Raw genomic sequence first — 14,942 nt, forward strand, 5'->3', positions numbered from 1 at the left:
AACGCTAAGATAAATTATATTTTTCTGCTCCAAGATGACTTGGCACCAAGAAATCAGTGGAAACTTGCCAAAGTGATGGAAGTCTTTCCAGGAACTGATGGTAGGGTGAGAAGACTTAAACTTCTTGTAAGTAATGCAACACTGGATAGCAAGGTTGCACGCACAAGCAAGTTAGTCTATCTAGAAAGACCCATACACAAAACAGTGTTATTACTTGAAGCTGAATAAAGGGTTACGTTTGATGGGTGATTTCTCTGTGTATACTTAACGTGTACAGACACTTTTTAGGTTCTGATTTATAAAAAAAACACTGCAAAGGCTTTCTTGAAATCAGTTTTTTATAATGACTTTCTATTTGAAGATACAGGAACCCACAATATGATGGTGTTACCAGATTACATGGTCCCAATTTTTGATGACCTACAAGATACATGCACTATTGGTTCTTATATTAGACTGATGATTAACACAACTGGCTTGTACAATTACTTATCAGTTCCTCTGTATTTGCGTAGTATCAATACTATCTTGTTACTTTCCTTGTGTTAATACACTGGTATTAGGGCCATCTGAAAATAAAATGCTTTTGCCTTTTCACTTTACTTCGGCTTTTCCTATAGTGGCATTTATTTCCTCACCTATTTGGTGCTCGGTTAGATGAATGATTTGTTTTTTAAGAGTTTAAACAGATGTACAGAAATGTTCGACTAAACAATCCTGACACTTACCCCCCTCCACCTACCCATGCCAAAAAACCTCAGTGCAGCCCACCAGCATTGTCTTATTCCCATCTGCCAACACTGTATCATGTTAATAAGATACAGCTGAAAATGATATAATTGAGTTTTTGCAGTATGCGATCATGTTTGTCCTTTCTATTGCAGGTAGTGTTTCTTTATCATCACTTTGTCCACATTTATTAATTTTTCATTTATTAATTAGATGTCCTTTGTTTATTTTCTAGCATTGCTGTTGCTTTGAAAATAAACCGTGTAATACACTGATATGAAGCAGTATAAAAATGTTTTGTATAAAAAGATTGTATTTATTTTATTGTGTTTTGCACAGCTGAAACCAATAATCTGTTGTAGTCATTTCAGAACACTATTGTACAATACATTTTTACAAATTGAAATTTGAAGTTGATTTTTTAACTATATATTTTGGAAAACATGCATGCATTACATTTTCAAGTCAAGTCCATTTTTATTCCATTCAAATCATTGAAACCCATGATTTTAATGTTTGTAATACCTAAATGCCTTACTGTTTACTTTAAACAATTTAGTACTAGGCAATAGGATAATTTACATGAAAAATTAAAGTTTAGAGTTGATATATAACACTTTTTGTGCTTATATAACACTTTTTGTGCAAGTAGAACAACTTGTAGTGACAAGTTGGAGTTATTAATACATTATTAAATGATATAGAAATCTGTAAGGTTATTTAAACACAAAAGAAAAATATTTAAATTTGATACTTCAATTAAAAAGCTTATGTTACTTAAAATACTCATAATGTTGAATAGGTTGAATTTGCGTTGACACAACCATAGTCTAAAGGCCCATTCACACCAAGAATGAGCACATATTAGTGTCCACACCTGCGGCCATTAATTCTTAACCTAGTTATAGCAGAACTGAATCTGATTGGGTGTCAATGTTTTTATCATTCATCAACTGGAACTGAAAAAGTTATTCTAAAGATAGTGATTCTTCATCGTTATCATTATAGTTATCATCTTTTGTGTGAACAGTCCTTAATTTACCAAAATTCCAAAGTCCAACACCTTAATGCAAATATCATAAAATGATTTTTAGCTTAAATCAATAAATAATGTGATTGTGGTATACAGTAGACAAGCTGTCATATTCTGGTTTCCTGGCATGTCTTATCTCATTTCCAATATAAGTGTATTCTTGCAAACATTTGCAAAGTCCTTTAAGGTCTAATCAAAGCAACTCCTTTCATATTTTTTTTGAGGGATGATTAGCATTGCGAGCTTTAGACTTGTGTCTGGTACGGATGGTGCAGGAAATGTCAGGATGATACTTGGCTTTACTTTTCCTTAAATTCTCATTAAGATCATCATCATCTTCATAGTCATACTCATACATCAGATGTTCAAAGTAACTGCTCAGTTCATCTATAGGCTGATTATGGCCATTGTAGTCTCTGTGTGTGTTCCCAACAGTTCTTTGCTCGAGCCCGGTTCTCATTTTCTTGATGAAGTTTTCACCAACCAAGCTTTCAACTACGTCCTTTAGCTGTTTGAAGAGCCGCTCTGCGCTCGAACCCCTCTCCAGCAGACTGTCCAGAGGCCTGCCTCTTCTGAGCTCACGGACGACTTGGTGCAGCCATATTCCAGAGTACAAACTAAACAACAGGAGGACAACAACAATGAACACTTTTAAAATGGCCATTTAGAAATCATTCTAATATGCAGATTTGGTAACATTTCGTATCATTATAAATGTTGAAAACAGTTGTGCTGCTTAATATTTTTGTGGAAACCATGGTACATGTTTTAGGGCTTCTTTGATTAATCAAAAGTTAAAAAGAACAAAATTTAATCAAGGTAATGCATCCTTGCTGTATTAAGATTTTTTTATTATTATTATTGTATGTGTGTTTATAGCATTTTTTAAAAGCATTTTAAATTACATTTGGGTGGCCACAATCAGTAAGCAGAATTTTTAACAATGGAAATCAAAATGAGAATTATCAAATCATGAAAGAAAGCTTTCAAGATGGTTTAGGAGTAATAAACATATGCTGTACCTTGCAATCTCTGGTTCAGACACCGGAAAACACAGTAAACTATTGAGACTGAGACTCCACTTCAGGCAGGACTGCCACTGGCTGTATAGATGAGCCGTTTCATGCTCCAGATCAATCCTTCTTCCAGCAGTTTGTAGTTTCTTAGGTCCCAACGGCATGTCTAAAACCCCAAACCAAAAAATATCATTTATTCAGACATTGTTTTATGTTATGTACTGGCTTAACACATTTCAAGAACCTCTGCCAAGTTTTTGTAATTTTTCCCGTGCTATTTAGGTAATCATTTCCATACCAGCATCACATGACAATACTGGCATTGAGGTTGCTTTGTTACTTTATTGCATGCTATATATCTTCTGGTAACATAATTACAATGACGTATGATAACTTCAATACCTCTTTGTCCTTTAAGTGTACTGCTGAACTTTCCATAGACCATTCCCAGCAGCAGCCCCCAAAGATGCATTTGGGACGGCTGAGGCTGTGCGTTTACTAGCCAGTAACGTGTCACAAATATTTGCAGATGTAGATCAGGTTGGATCCCTCTTAACATCTCAGACGACACACCTAAAGTGTCCAGGAGCACCTGAAGTCGCACACTGAGTGGTTCCTAGAAACATTAGAATGTCAAATATTGGAACTCAAACAATTGAATTCGATTTCAAAAGAGAGCTAAGACATCTTCTCATTACCTCCAATAAAGTTTTTAGCTGAAGTCCATCCATGGTCTGTAAGCCTTCAACTTTCTGACTGCTTAGTTTTGTTTGCTGTCTGAAGTATTCCTCCACATAACACTTACTTGTGCCAGTAGATCTTTGTTCTCCCAACAAAAGTAACCCGTAAATCACCTGGCGTATGGGGCGAGAGATTTCACTGCTACAGGGGAGTTGGAAATCTTCAACTTGAGATGTCATTAAAACCCTCTGATTCATTACTGCATCGATAATGGAGGAGCTCATCTTTCCCTCAAGTAGGAGCATCAAGGTGCGTTGAGGTAGAACTTGCAGACGTCCTTTACAAGTTGTTGGTGGAATCATCTTTAATTGGAAGAACTTGGCAAGAGAGCCAGGGAAGAGCTTGTACTCTTGGATTCCCTTGGATAGTGCTTCTTTGGTGATGGCTTTTTCATTGTCGGACATTGTTTTCAACAAAGCACTTACAGCCACTTCTGGCCCTGGAAACTGGGATAACCAGTTAAGCAAGCCATCTATGTGGGGATGCGGTTTGTCCGTAACTGAGTGCTCTGCCCAATTCATACATCTGATATTTTGCAGCTTCACATAATCATTGCCTAAGATAGAAGCAAAAACTGGTAGAAGGTTTGTGTTCATTTTGAAAGATGCACAGAATTTTCTCACTGTAAAGTGTTTGACTTGGATGAATTTTTTGTTTGTCCGTCTGTCCTGTTTCACGGTTTCCCACTGGAAATGTGTGATTGGCAGGAATCCCGCCTTGAGGTTGAATATATAGAAGTCACTGTCATTGGACAAAACTGGACAGTTCCACTCTTCAGCCAAAGCAGCAATTTCCCAGTCAGCTTCTTCAATGCACTGAACCAGCGGTATCTTGAGCTTATGAAGAAGCTGTCTGAAAACATTACCAATGAGAATAGGAAGGACCTTTTCTTTCTTCCCCTCAGACACGGCCAAGGCTGCATTTATTTTGTCCTGTTTTCGTTGCCTAATAGTTTCCCATTTTTTGTCCGTGTGGTCAGCTGCGCCATCAAGTACAACATAAGGGTGAATGTCGCAGGCTGTGAGGTTCTTAAAGAATTCTGTGATCAACTCCTCAAAGGCGTCATAGTCTCCTCCATGCATCTGATCCAACTTATAGTCAAAGTACAGGGTGTAGTATAAATTACATCCATCAATTATAAGTTTCTTGTCGTTAAAAGCCCAGCTCCTTAAATCATTTTTGTTCCTGCTTTCAATGTAGGTCTTCAGTCCTCTGACTCCCATGGTGACACAATGGTTATGCCACTAACTTTAACAATATTAAGTCTTCACTTGCTGTGAAAGTATAATAAATAATTGCATAATTATTCAATTCTAATTATTTATTCATTTATTATTTACATTGCATAATGGCCTAAGTTAATTTGTATTATGATTTATAAAATGCATTAAATGACATTTAATATCAACTATTAAACATAAACAAATGCTTATGCTTGTTATTTCAAGAGTGACAGCTACAGAACTTTCTTCAAACAACAACAGTATAAACATCTACATAATTCATCTACAATGCCAATTGTCAGATTCGGACAAGATTTAATTATAAAGTAACATGTTTAAGTAGAAATAATATTAAAGTAATTAAAAAGAACGTACCTGTGTGAAAGTGCGTGAGGCGTCTGTGCGCTGCATGGCTATCTGAATACGATGTAGATCTTATTATATCAAACTGTCAGGAAAGCGAAACTTACAGTCTTATGACGTTAGGATTTCCACGAAAGCGAAACCATGGCCTCGGGTTCTAAAACAACAACATGACTGTCATGGATATTTCTAACATAAATATATCAATGAATAATCTGGGTGTGTGTATGAGGGTCAATCCGTGATTCACAAAAGGCAGAGCCTTTTTAGTTTTACAGAGACATGTGAAGTAACAAATTATTTTTTTGATGCATCACCCTCCAAAATTTTCGTTTGATCGTTCATTCTATTTATTTATTTATTTATTTATTTATTTATTTATTTATTTATGTTTTGATAAATATACAGTGGTTGTAAAATTCTAGAAGAACAAATTATAAACAAAACTAGGCTATATTAGTTTATAGGTACATAATCAGCACACGTTAACTTTATTATCAATTCCTGTTGAGAATGAAAATCGTTGTTTCATGCTAAGTTTTCTTTAGGCAGGGTTGAGGCAGTTTATGCAAAGCTGTGAAAATAGCGTGCATTTTGAATGACAAATAATCTGCATTGCTATAAATGAAAAACGACACGATGCGATTTGGTTCAGCGAGAAGGCTGTGATACGCTTATGAGGTAAGAGGTCTCTTTATGTGGAGATATTTAAGATTAGATATTAGATTTTAGAGATGTATAACAGTCAGCCCAGTGAAGGACAGCGTCTTGATAAATGTAGCATATATATATATATATATATTTATTTACAGTGATTTACTGATATTAAAGTGTCCCTATTGTGGGTTATGAAAGGTTCATATTTTGGTTTTGGGAGTCCCCAGCAACAGGTTGACATGCGTGCAAGGTCAAAAAACACCTTGTCTTGTAAATTGTAAGTTATACACTTTGCTCTATTTGTCTGTTGAAAAAATAATTAGTTTATATTAATGAAGCATTTCAAAGTAGGATATGTATTAGTTCATTCTTATTGTTGAATGAATATTTAAATTTAAATAAATAAATACATTTATGCATTTAGCAGACGCTTTTATCCAAAGCGACTTACATTGCATTCAGGCTAACAATTTTTTCCTAACATATTTAAGATTTTCTTTTTTCTTTTTTACATGAATAATTATTTATTAGTTAATTCTCATTCATAACAGTGCTTAAAAAAATCCTCATAATTACTAAAGAAACTGTTGTATAACAAAGTAGGCTAAATGTGAGGTTTCATTTAATGAATAATTATATGGTTGTATTTAGGGATTGAAATGAATACATTTTTAAGTTACCTGCCATTCATAACTTCTAATAGCCGGAAAAAATAAATAAATAAAACAAATAGGCTAAACCACCAGCTCAAGGCTGTCTCTGGACGTGACAAAGCGAAGGTTGCAAATCATTTTGTGTCAGTAATCTACTAGGGGTGTGCGGTATTGAAAAAAAAAAAAAAAAAAAATCTCCATAAATTTTATCTATAAAGATAATTAGAAAATATTTTTCTGAGTGTGTTACTGTGCTGACATCTTAAGGACTCCTGTGTACAGCGGACTAAAGTTTTTGATATGCTTCATTTTCTGTGATCAATTCACAGCAGTGTTAGAAATTAATCTTTTACAATAAGTTTACATTTATTTTTACCTTTTTTGGGTATTTTTAACTATATAAAGCCTTTTTTTTAAGTGTGCGTCATCTTTTGGGTCAAATTCTTACATTTAATAAGTCAGTTATAATAATAGTACATTTAGGCTGTTACTAAAAAAATGAAATAAGTATCAGCAAAATTCATCTTTGCAGAAGTTGCATATGTTAATTCAGCTCAGATGGAGGTGGAATGCTTTAATCTGCAGTTACAAATGCATAATGTTTTGATATTTTAAACATGAAATGTTGAATACTGATATTTGAAATTATTTTACAAATGAAAAGATACATTAAATAAAAATTTAAAACAATTAAAAATGCCAGAGCGTGCACACTGTAGGCTACTGTTGGTGTGTTTTGTTTGCTTTTTGCAACAGCCTGGTGGTTTGGCGGGTGTTAATTTCAAACCCAGGTTGCATTATTTACTTTTTAAAAATGTTACTCTTGTCTTAAAAGGTAACTAAGTTTTGTGAGTTCATATGGGTGAGTTGACAGTAACTTGATAATTAATGTTTAGTAAATTAAAAAAAGTTTTTTTTTTTTTTTTTTTACATTTCTAAGGACACTCGGTTGTTTCACTGCAGCAAATATATGCTATATAAAAACAAGTGCTCCTGTAGCTCTCACACTATTCATTTACAAAGTTATAAAACAAGCAATGTGCAATGGTGTAAAATCACAAATATCACTGACACATATGGTCAAATGTTTATTTGTTTTCTTCTTCTTCTCTTCCTGACTAAAATCAGGATGGAAATCATGCAGAGTATTCTTCTGATTATGGCAATGATTGGCCAAGGTAAGAAATGCATCATTAGTGCTTTCTAAATAGATCCATTCTTCCATTCTCTTGAGGCCTAATAAAAGGCATGTTCTGTCGACATGATATTAGTAACTCTTGGTTTAACAGGTCAGTCATGGGACAGCCTCGGAGACAGCTTCATCACAATATTCCCAGAGAACATAGCCTTTTACCATCCACTTAGTCCAGTGAATGCTCTCAACATCACTGCTGTCCTTCCCAACACTGTGGTCAAAGTCTTCATCTCAGAGCAGTTGACATACAAAATCAAACCGCCAGAAGGAAAGCCCGTAACTGTGACCTTGCCAGCGGATATTGAGGAATACCAATTTGGTGCAACTTCTCAAACTGTCAGAATCAGCAGCACGAAGAACATTGTGGTGCAATCAATCAGCAAGAAAGAAGACAGTGTGCAAACTAATGTCATTCAGCCTCTCAAAAATCTTGGTACAGTTTATACCATCCCCTTGCTGAATTACAGCCAGATGATCAATACTTTTTATCAATCAGCAAGAGATGTCAGCAAGAGATACAGCTCCTTCAGGCTGGTTATTGTCAACGGAGAAGATTTTATTAATAATGTCATAATTGTAAAAAGGTCTATAGAAAATAATTACATACTCGATCCGTTCACCGCTCTCCAACTTCAAGTTGACGGGACAGAAACTGAGATTTATTCTGATTATGGAGTGGCGGTGATGCTGACCCATCCATGTGTAGAGACGGAGGAATGCAAATGCAACATGGTGCTGAACCAACTTCATCCTGATGCTCAGTGGGATAGCAGATTTGTTGTACCCTCAATACTCAACACCGGCAACGTTTGGCTACATGTGACGTCCTCAGTGGAAATCAGTGCCAGTGGCGGGGATCTAGAATCAAATACGGTGGATGCCTATTCATCAAAACTCCTGTCCCTTCCATCTCTGCAGTTAGGATCCCAGTTCATCCACACATCGAATCCTGCTTCCCTCAGGCTTGTCAGTCCAGGCATCATCATTGAACCAATCTCACAATCTAAGTTCTCAGCGTGCTACCTAGTGCCTGTCAGCTCGACAGATGCCAAGGCCTTAATCATAGCAGAAACAAACTACAGGGATAGTGTGTATATAGATAATGATTTGCTTTTATCTACTGAATGGAGCACCGTCGCCAATTCAGTGTACTCATCGGTGTTAGTGTCTCTTGATAACATACACATCATTTGGCATCCATCCACAAAGATCGGCGTGTACGTGTTTGAGAAGAGCACACATGTGTATGGAGGCCCGGCTATATCTTTAAGCGCAAAGCCAGGTAAGAAGTACAGTATTTCTGGTGATGGTTGCTTTTTTAAAGGGTGATGATATCTATCTTCGTATTATGCGGTGTATTATGCTCACATCAACACAAGTTTATGAATTGCTTCATAGAGAAAAATCTGTCATTACACTCTTAGAAATAAAGTTTCTTTATTGGCATTGATGGTTCCATGAAGAACCGTTAACATCCAATGGACACATTCCATCGGACAAAAGGTTCTTTATAGTCAAAAAAGGGTTCTTTAGATTATTAAAATCTTTATTTTTAAGAGTCTTTTTACGTTCCCCCATCAAACCCCTATGACTTTAAAATTTTGTAAAAATGCTTTAGTGTTTGTTGTAATGTAATGAAAGTCAGTGGGGAAAGTCCATACAATGATTTTTTTAAACTATAAATACGCTTTTGTGCAATGGAAATGTTCCTTGAAAGACAAAGTTTCTTCATGGAACCACAGATACCAGTGAAGAACCTGAATTTTTAAGAGTGTTCTTTTTATAGAACTCTTCACTGAAAGGTTCTTTGGGGAACCAAAAACAGTTCTTCTGTGGCATCATTGCAAAATGTTTAAAAACCTTTATTGTTAAGAGTATATGCTAAGTCTATATTTCATATGTACCTACTCAAACATTAGTGTTGTGTTTGTGTGCATTTAGACCCTTTAGGCTGTGGATTTGTTACTGCAAAGTTTGACATCATCGTCACACCTCAGACCTGGCCTGAATCCCATCAGTACTGTATGCTCATAAGTGACGAGTTATTCAGTCCCAGCAATGAAGCGGACCAAGCGGAGATGGCTCACATTCTGAATAATAAAGGTATGAATGAGAGGCTCTGGATCGGTGTGCGTCGCAGTCTGATGACATTAGATTGGTACCGGCAGAAAGGTGAAAGCTCAAACAGCTTGCCATACACTCAATGGGGAACCAGAGAGCCAGGTGATGCTGTGATGGGCATGTGTGCTTCAGTATTCCCAAACCCAAGCATGGATTTCCTTTGGGAAACTACGCCCTGCTGTACTAAGTTGAAGTCTATCTGCTACACAAGAGCTAAGTACTTTACCATCTCAAATGATTCTAATGGTTCAAAAGAATCAAAAGATGCATAATAAAAACTGGCCAGGGAAAACAAGTTGCCAGAAGGTAAAAAAAAAACTGGAATATTTTTTTTTTTTGTATACATTAAATTATATATTGTTAATATACAAACCTCATTAACCCTCATGTTGTGTTTCAGTCATTTTGACCCAGAGTGGATTTTCTTTTTCCTAAAAATGCTTTTTTATGTTATTGGACTAAAACCTACAGATTTTATGCACACAGGGTATAATAACAAATTCTTCTTTAAAAAAAAACAACACAAAAAAACAAGGCAATGAGCAGATTGACCTTATGCTTATAAATGTCTTGTTATGCTATATTGTTGTTGTCTTGTTATGCTATATTTTACATTTCTTTTTGGAACTGATCGATCCTAGGCCTCATTGATCTGCGCGTACAAACCTCATTTTTGAAATTAATATTGCCTACATAGGATTGTGTCTGAAGTTTTTTTTTTCCCAAATAAACAAACTTTCAGACTGCAAACCTTGTTGCATGCATTGTTTTTCTTTTACATTTACATTTATTCATTTAGCAGATGCTTTCATTCAAAGCGACTTACAATGCACTCTCAGAAAAAAAAGTTCAAAAAGCCGTCACTGGGTTTGTTACCTTTTTTACCCCTAAAAGATGCATATTGTTACATTAAACACATAAGTACCTTAGTACCTAAAATGTAAATACCAGTACCTAAAAGGTACATACAGTCAAACCAAATTTATTCAGACACCTTCAACATATCACACATTATCAGTTTATTCAAAGTAGTTTAGAAAATGGTAATAAAATATGACAATACATTTTGTCATCAATTTTACTTATAATCCATTGTATGAAGGATTTTTTGGTATAATATGTAACAGCGTACCTTATTTTGCTATACTCACATTCATAAATTAACTATAATTTCCTTCACCCATTAAAAAAAAAAAAAAAAAAGGAAAAAAGTCAAATAATATCTGGTGTACCTCCTAGGTGACAGGTTTTTGTAAATTTTTTTCTGAGGAGTGAGGAATTGAGTGATGACTGTGCTGTGAGAATATAGCATGTGTTATATGACTAATAGTAATGTCACCAGCTCATTATGTAAACTTGCATGGAGACACTAAATGTGTTTTGAATGCAAAATGGGTTTATGTCGCTGGAAAAACACACAAAAGAAGATTACCTTGCTCAGAGAGTGGAAGACCTGTGATCTTGAAGCATCAGGTAAGTCATCAGGTTTACATAGCAGAATGTTATGTTAATACTGTACCAATAAATATGTTTGTGATATGTCTGTTGTGGTTGAAAATCCACTATGGGATTTCAGAAATAATATCTGTCTGATTCGACTACAAATTTAGGAACATTTTGAATTAAGAACCTTAACTTGACAATTATGCATGGGTTATGTTTGTGACTTTATAATCCATGTTCACTTTTATAGCACTTTTATAACATTGTAACATTGAATCAGTCAGTTTAGTTTGAATCAATTCTATTATTTAATACGAATGAATCAAAAATAAATATCTCCTACACGTAAGAACTGCACAGCTTCATATTCCTCCCAAACTCTTTTATGTATTTTATTGTGTATTACATGTATTAATTAACCTTTTTATTTTACAGATTTTAATTATTATTTTTTTAATCTCTGTTGGAAAACAACAATGAAAACATTAGAAAATCAGCCTAAACTGATTTGTTGTTCTTCCAAAACTAACCAGACCAACAATCCATATTATCATGTTTCAGCACAGGAGCCATAAAAGAAAACAATAAACAAAAAAAATGTATGTATCAGATGTATTCATCTCTTTTTTTTCTAGCTTGGTTGAACACCAGTTGCTGCTTAAATCAACTGTCCTGAAAACCACAGAGAGCGCGTGATGCTGTTTCATCTTATCTTCATGTCACTGGTTTGCTCGGGTAAATCATCTTTCACATTTGCACAAATACACACGTACAAAGCTGATGTAGTTTCATTGAATATATAAAGGTTTTATGGGTCATTACGCAAATTGTTCTGTATTTTACTACAAAAACTGCATGTAAAGGGTATTGTACAGTCAGTCATTGACAAGATGGTCAGGTCTTCATCCCATTTTGAGCTTATTTTGCTATTAAACTGACGGACTTTACATTCTCTAACTTGTTACACGGCTGCTTAGCAAATCAGTGCATGACATATTGATCCGAGAAAAGGTGCAGAGTGATACAAGAGAAACCAGAAAACTGTAGCAAACCTTACACTCACTGTGTAATGTTATATCAGAATATATCTAATCTACAGAGAATATCTATATCTGTGTAAAATTCATCATTTTAAACATGATTTGATAGGGCTGTCAGTGGAGAGCTATGGAAGAGATTTCATCACGGCATTCCCAGAAAACACTGTCTACTACAATCCACAGGAGTCCTACAACACTCTCCAAATTACTGCTTTCTACAACGACACCCTCGTCGAAATCACCATCAACTACACAAAAGTGTTTCATGATAAACTACGATCTGGGCAGACTAAAATTGTGCATTTTCCCAAGTACAACGAGCAATTTCAGTTCACAAACTTCCCTCTTTTTGCCAGAGTCAACAGCACCCAAAAGATCGTGGTGCTTTGGCTCAGTCAGCGCGGGAGCAGCGTGCAGTCTAATGTCGTTCAACCTGTTACAAATCTCGGAAAGTGGTATTCAATCCCATTTATCAATTACAATCAGATGATGGCATCCTTGTACAATATGTCAGATCAGTTAGCTCCGGACAACTGGAGATACAATTCGTTCAGGCTGATCATTATCAATGCTGAGAAATCTGAAAACTTAATCACCGTCCAAAGTATCAGTCCGGATGGCCCAAAAGCATTTAATATTACGCTCATGCCTCACAAACTTTACCAGTTCCAAACTAATGGCTCGGAGATTCAGCTGGACTCTTCTGGAAAGGTGGCTGTGCTGTTAACCCACCCGTGTGTAGAAACTGCAGGATGTGATTGTAATATGGTGCTGAGCCACGTTCTCCCCCGAAATCTGTGGGGTGATACGTTTCTTGTGCCGTCTGTGAAGAACCTGAATAAAGCCTGGCTGCAAGTGACTAACACAACGGAAGTAAGGCTCAAAGGCGTGAATATAAAAACTCAGCAGTTCAATTCTTCAGAGCTCATTCCCTTCCCAGAGCTCAAGAGTGCGTCTCGGTTAATCAGTTCAACAAATAAGGTGTCCATCAGACTTATTAGTCCAGGTTTTGTCTTAGAACTCATACCAGAAACCATGTTCGCCGCTTGTTACCTGGTTCAGATGAACTCGACAGAAGGTGAGGTCGTTATCATCGCTGAAACAGCCCATAAGAACAATGTGTCTATAGATGGCAAATTACTTCAGTTCACTAACTGGAAACCCATTCCCTATTCAAACTACTCTTCAATATCTGTGTCGCTTAGTGGCACGCATGTCATCTGGCATCCAACCTCCAAGATTGGAGTGTACATGTTTGAGACGATGGGAGGTGGAATTCCTTACGGAAGTCCAGCTGTCATTTTAAATGATGACCCAGGTAAAAGATACTTTCTTTTAATCCAAGAGTAAATTAAAGGCAACATCAAATGATACTTACAGCCTTTATTCCCATTTTAGGAAGGATGCAATTATTATGTGGTTTATGAAATCAGGACTTGATTGAATTGTGATTGGATTGGAATTAGGATATTATTATATGTCTGCATGGCACATGACATGAAATTGGTTTCAATTGCCATATGTTTTATATAATTATATATTTTATACATTTATAATGCATAAAATAACAATGCTGCTATACACTACAGTTTAAAACTGGTATAAAAAAGTAATATATACTTTACTCAGCAAAGATGCATTAAATTGATAAAAAAAAAAAGTAATGGAAAACACATTTACATTGTTATACGAAAGTAATTTTAAAAAAAGGGCTGTCCTTTTGAATTTTCCATTCTTTAAAGAATTCTAAAACCTAAATTAATCACAGTTTCAATGAAAATATTAAAAGGCAAAGCTGATTTCAATAAGAAATGTTTCTTGATCAAGTTATTTTAAGTAATAAAATTAAGTAGGAAATATTAGTATTACAACATTACTTTGATCAAATAATGTAAATACTGTCTTTGTGTGCAAAGGTGGCTTTTTTCAAAAACATAAAAAAAAAAAAAAATAATTCGTACTGACCCCAAACTTTTCAACAGTAGTTTATACAAATAATTGTGGAATGTTTTTTTTTATTATTTTTTTTTTTTTTACAGTTAAAATGTTTTTTTACAGTGTTTTTAACCACTTTTATTTTATGGAAATGACTAGTTCAAAAAAGTATATTAAAAAAAATAATCTGTTCCTGACATTTCCTTAAAAACGTATCACACATTTTCTTTGGAGTAAGAAAGTGAAGTTACATTAGAATGTGAATGAAGTCAAATTTCCCAGTGCAGACTGTAAATGTGTCAATATATGCTTGTGTGCTCACAGATCGTGATGGCTGTGTGGCAGATTCTACAAATTATAAGACCACTACTGATGTCATGACATGGCCCCAGTCCCATCATTACTGCTTAAATATATCTTACCAGCTGAGCACACCAAGCAGTGAAATGGCCCAAAAAGAGATGACCAACTTTCTGCAAAACAACATTGGTCCTGGGTATCTGTGGATCGGTCTGCGGCGCAGTCTGTTCACGTCAGAGTGGTACTGGCTGAAAGGCAATGACAGCAAATATAGCGTGAGCTTCACGAAGTGGGCCAATGGGCATCCAGATATTCCCCAGAAAGCGTTGTGCGCTGCTGTGTCCAAAGATTCCAACAAGGAGTTTTCCTGGAAGAGTGTGTCCTGTTGCTCTAAGCTTAGGCCCATCTGCTACAAACAGGGCAAATATTTCAGTGATATTACCTTTAATACACTATATGATAATTTTTAGAATTACTTACCCAATGGTGTGTC

The 14,942-nt window shown here is 35.4% G+C and overlaps 4 protein-coding genes across 7 annotated transcripts in view; 1 reads left to right on the forward strand and 3 right to left on the reverse strand.

Annotated features, from left to right (window-relative positions):
• The window catches only part of LOC128030451 (protein asteroid homolog 1-like), a 52,565-nt gene extending 47,401 nt beyond the window's left edge, over positions 1–5,164 (reverse strand). The window contains exon 1 of the mRNA XM_052618099.1: positions 5,118–5,164. The gene's annotated coding sequence lies outside the window, so the exon portion shown is untranslated. The remainder of the gene's footprint in view (positions 1–5,117) is intronic.
• The window catches only part of LOC128030447 (uncharacterized), a 55,769-nt gene extending 45,727 nt beyond the window's left edge, over positions 1–10,042 (forward strand). Inside the window, exons 3-5 of the mRNA XM_052618088.1 lie at positions 7,705–8,892; positions 9,552–9,713; positions 9,779–10,042. Of these exons, the coding sequence (XP_052474048.1) occupies positions 7,705–8,892; positions 9,552–9,713; positions 9,779–9,786 (1,358 nt within the window). The 3' untranslated portion in view covers positions 9,787–10,042. The remainder of the gene's footprint in view (positions 1–7,704; positions 8,893–9,551; positions 9,714–9,778) is intronic.
• The window catches only part of LOC128030443 (protein asteroid homolog 1), a 101,927-nt gene that overhangs the window by 47,999 nt on the left and 38,986 nt on the right, over positions 1–14,942 (reverse strand). Inside the window, exon 6 of one of the 4 annotated variants that reach the window (XR_008187899.1) lies at positions 1,000–1,792. The exons of 2 other annotated variants lie outside the window; for them this stretch is intronic. The gene's annotated coding sequence lies outside the window, so the exon portion shown is untranslated. Of the gene's footprint in view, positions 1–999; positions 1,793–14,942 lie in introns of those variants that run through there. One more of the 4 variants, XR_008187901.1, reaches the window with a different exon arrangement.
• Positions 1,791–5,234, reverse strand: LOC128030446 (protein asteroid homolog 1-like). Its single transcript, XM_052618079.1, has 5 exons — positions 5,118–5,234; positions 3,477–4,793; positions 3,181–3,394; positions 2,785–2,944; positions 1,791–2,379 (listed from the first exon to the last, which is right to left on the reverse strand). The coding sequence occupies exons 2-5, from the start codon at positions 4,740–4,742 to the stop codon at positions 1,971–1,973; spliced, it is 2,049 nt and encodes a 682-aa protein (XP_052474039.1). The 5' UTR covers positions 4,743–4,793; positions 5,118–5,234; the 3' UTR covers positions 1,791–1,970.

The sequence above is a fragment of the Carassius gibelio genome, chromosome A16 (genome assembly GCF_023724105.1).
Source record: "Carassius gibelio isolate Cgi1373 ecotype wild population from Czech Republic chromosome A16, carGib1.2-hapl.c, whole genome shotgun sequence".
Classification (NCBI taxonomy): Eukaryota; Metazoa; Chordata; class Actinopteri; order Cypriniformes; family Cyprinidae; genus Carassius; species Carassius gibelio.